This window comes from Penaeus chinensis, chromosome 39 (genome assembly GCF_019202785.1).
Source record: "Penaeus chinensis breed Huanghai No. 1 chromosome 39, ASM1920278v2, whole genome shotgun sequence".
NCBI lineage: Eukaryota > Metazoa > Arthropoda > Malacostraca > Decapoda > Penaeidae > Penaeus > Penaeus chinensis.
The window spans coordinates 23,909,371-23,911,870 of NC_061857.1; the positions used below are offsets into that span (position 1 = coordinate 23,909,371).

The 2,500-nt window shown below is 31.3% G+C and overlaps 1 protein-coding gene across 3 annotated transcripts in view; it reads left to right on the plus strand.

Annotated features, from left to right (window-relative positions):
• The window catches only part of LOC125046387 (phosphatidylinositide phosphatase SAC2-like), a 47,461-nt gene that overhangs the window by 33,882 nt on the left and 11,079 nt on the right, over positions 1-2,500 (plus strand). For all 3 annotated transcript variants that reach the window (XM_047644131.1, XM_047644130.1, XM_047644132.1), the window contains 2 exons: positions 226-297; positions 452-538. In XM_047644131.1, the coding sequence (XP_047500087.1) occupies positions 226-297; positions 452-538 (159 nt within the window). The remainder of the gene's footprint in view (positions 1-225; positions 298-451; positions 539-2,500) is intronic.

The following is a 2,500-nucleotide window of genomic DNA, read 5'->3' on the forward strand; positions in this document are numbered from 1 at the left end:
ACACACACACACACACACACACACACACACACACACACATACACATACACATACACATACATATACATACATACATACATACATACATACATACATACATACATACATACATACATACATACATACATACATACATACATACATACATACATACATATATACACACATATATACATATACATACATACACACATATATAGTGTCTAATAAAGTGAATATCCACAGCACTGGAGATCCGGACCAAACTGACATGGACATCATTCTGGTGTTGACAAGAGACTCATATTATGTTGCTCAGTAAGTGAAAAGGCCAAAAAATATTTGTACTATTTTTGCACTACTGGAGATAAGGAAGATTCATGCTAGAATGAAATACATGTTATCTTTATCAGTCTTCTTGTAAATAATGTCTGCCTTTTACGTATGCTTTGATATTTTGTGTCTGTTAAAGGTATGATGAGGAAACGGACCAGATCCTGCGTTACGAGCGTGTGTCTTTGATAGACTTGGAGAAGATAGAGATGGGACCATACACATGGTGAGTGCAAGCTGTGTCTTCAGTATTGTTAAATAACAGGTGAATAAGATCTCACAATTCTTCTCATCTTCTTTTTCCTTTTTTCCCCATATATTTTTGCATTCTTTTTCAATGAGTTTGAAGGTCAAATATTTAAGATCGAAAGTGTAGTTTTTCGTTAGTTAGTTTGGCTTTAAAACTTGCCTTTTTTTCTTAAGCATCTGTTTCGATCCTCGTCTGTAGATGATTTGGTATAGTGGTCGACCAAGAGGACGTCTATACAAAATATTTTTTTTTCTTAGTCCCTCCTGCAAAAGCCCTAGATTTTGGATGGAAATCTTGCATGACCAAGTTAGATTTTAGCCCAACTTTAGGCCATGTCATTTGTTTTTGACTAAGGGGTGATATAAAGAAGTTCTCTAATATTCTCATTGAATTTTTAAACTAAGAAGTTGGTAAAAGTATTTGAATATGACTGATAGATAATATAAAGACATATCCTAACATCCTGTTTGAATTTTAGAATTATTGAAGTATTTAATGACAGATACTACAGACATAAATATTAATAGTTATAAACTATTATTTTATCCACACATGACATGTGGTTTAGTTTTGAAAACAAGCCTTCATATAGGAGAATCTTAGTTGCTGGATAACTGAATAAAAGAGTTGCTTGGCAGTATAAGTGTTAGTAAGTTGATAACAGATAAGCCCAGATCTTTTAAACTAACGGTGCCAGTTACATGCTCTATCTGCCTTTGTTTTATTTTATCAGTTTTATGTACCTGACCTCTTACTAACTTACTAACAGTTATACTACCTGTTTACCCCATTTACTAAATTTTTGGATTTTTTATTTTTATTTTTACTACTATTATTATTATTATTAATGCTAGCATGATTATAATTCACAGTGATATTATTAAAATGTTATGACTAATACTACTGATGGTAAAGATTAAAACTGTTCTTTCTGGAAATTCAAATAATAGGGTATTAGGTGAGATCAGGTAGGCCTAGTAACTGCTTCCTTTGTAACTCACCACTTCCTGAACCATCTTTGAGTAAAAAAAATAATAAACTAAAAACACAGTGAACTGGGCATGCATTCATACCCTCCCAGTATCAGCCTGTTCAGATTTTGGATGTCATATTGGGCATGAGATTCAGCTAAGAAAAATGTTTCCAATCTTTCTATTTCTTACTGAGGAAAAAAATTACTAGGGCATTGTTCCCAGGTTTTGGTTTTGATAAGTTCACTGTCATCTTATTTTACTGGATGGAAGCTAAAGTGATCATAGATTAGTTATTACAAGTCTAGATCTTTATATGTGGCAACAGTGGTATGTTTCTAAAGTGCCTCATAATTATTTTAATTTTTTTTTATTATCTGCCTTCACCCAGCACCATGAATGTGACTCGTTCCGTCAGTTTTGGAGTTTTCCTTATAAGGATAACTTTTGAAGAACTCAGTGTTGTTATCAAACAGTAGGGTGATTGACTTGCTCACATTGAGGAAATGGGTGGAAATCAAATGGAATTGGCATGTCTCTTCTTACTTACTTATTTTTCCAGTTTTATCCTCTTTTTTTTTTGTCTTTATTATCATTTCTTTTCATTGTTCTCGTATTTTCATTGCGTTGCTTTCCCTGCTGGAATCTCTGGCTTTTCCATCTAATGATTGCTATTAAACTAATGATAATGATAATAGTATTAAATGATGATAATGATAATGATATGGATAATGATATGGATAATGATATAAAAGATTAAGATGGTAATTGTAGTAAGGATAAAGATAATTATGATTGTGATAACAGTAGTGTTGATAACATGTTACATATTTTGATGGTATATGGTTAGGGTTTGGAAGTGAATAAAGCGATAGATGATTGGAATAATATGTATTTATATATATTTGTATATATAATATATAATATATATATGTATTTATATATATATATATCATATATATATATA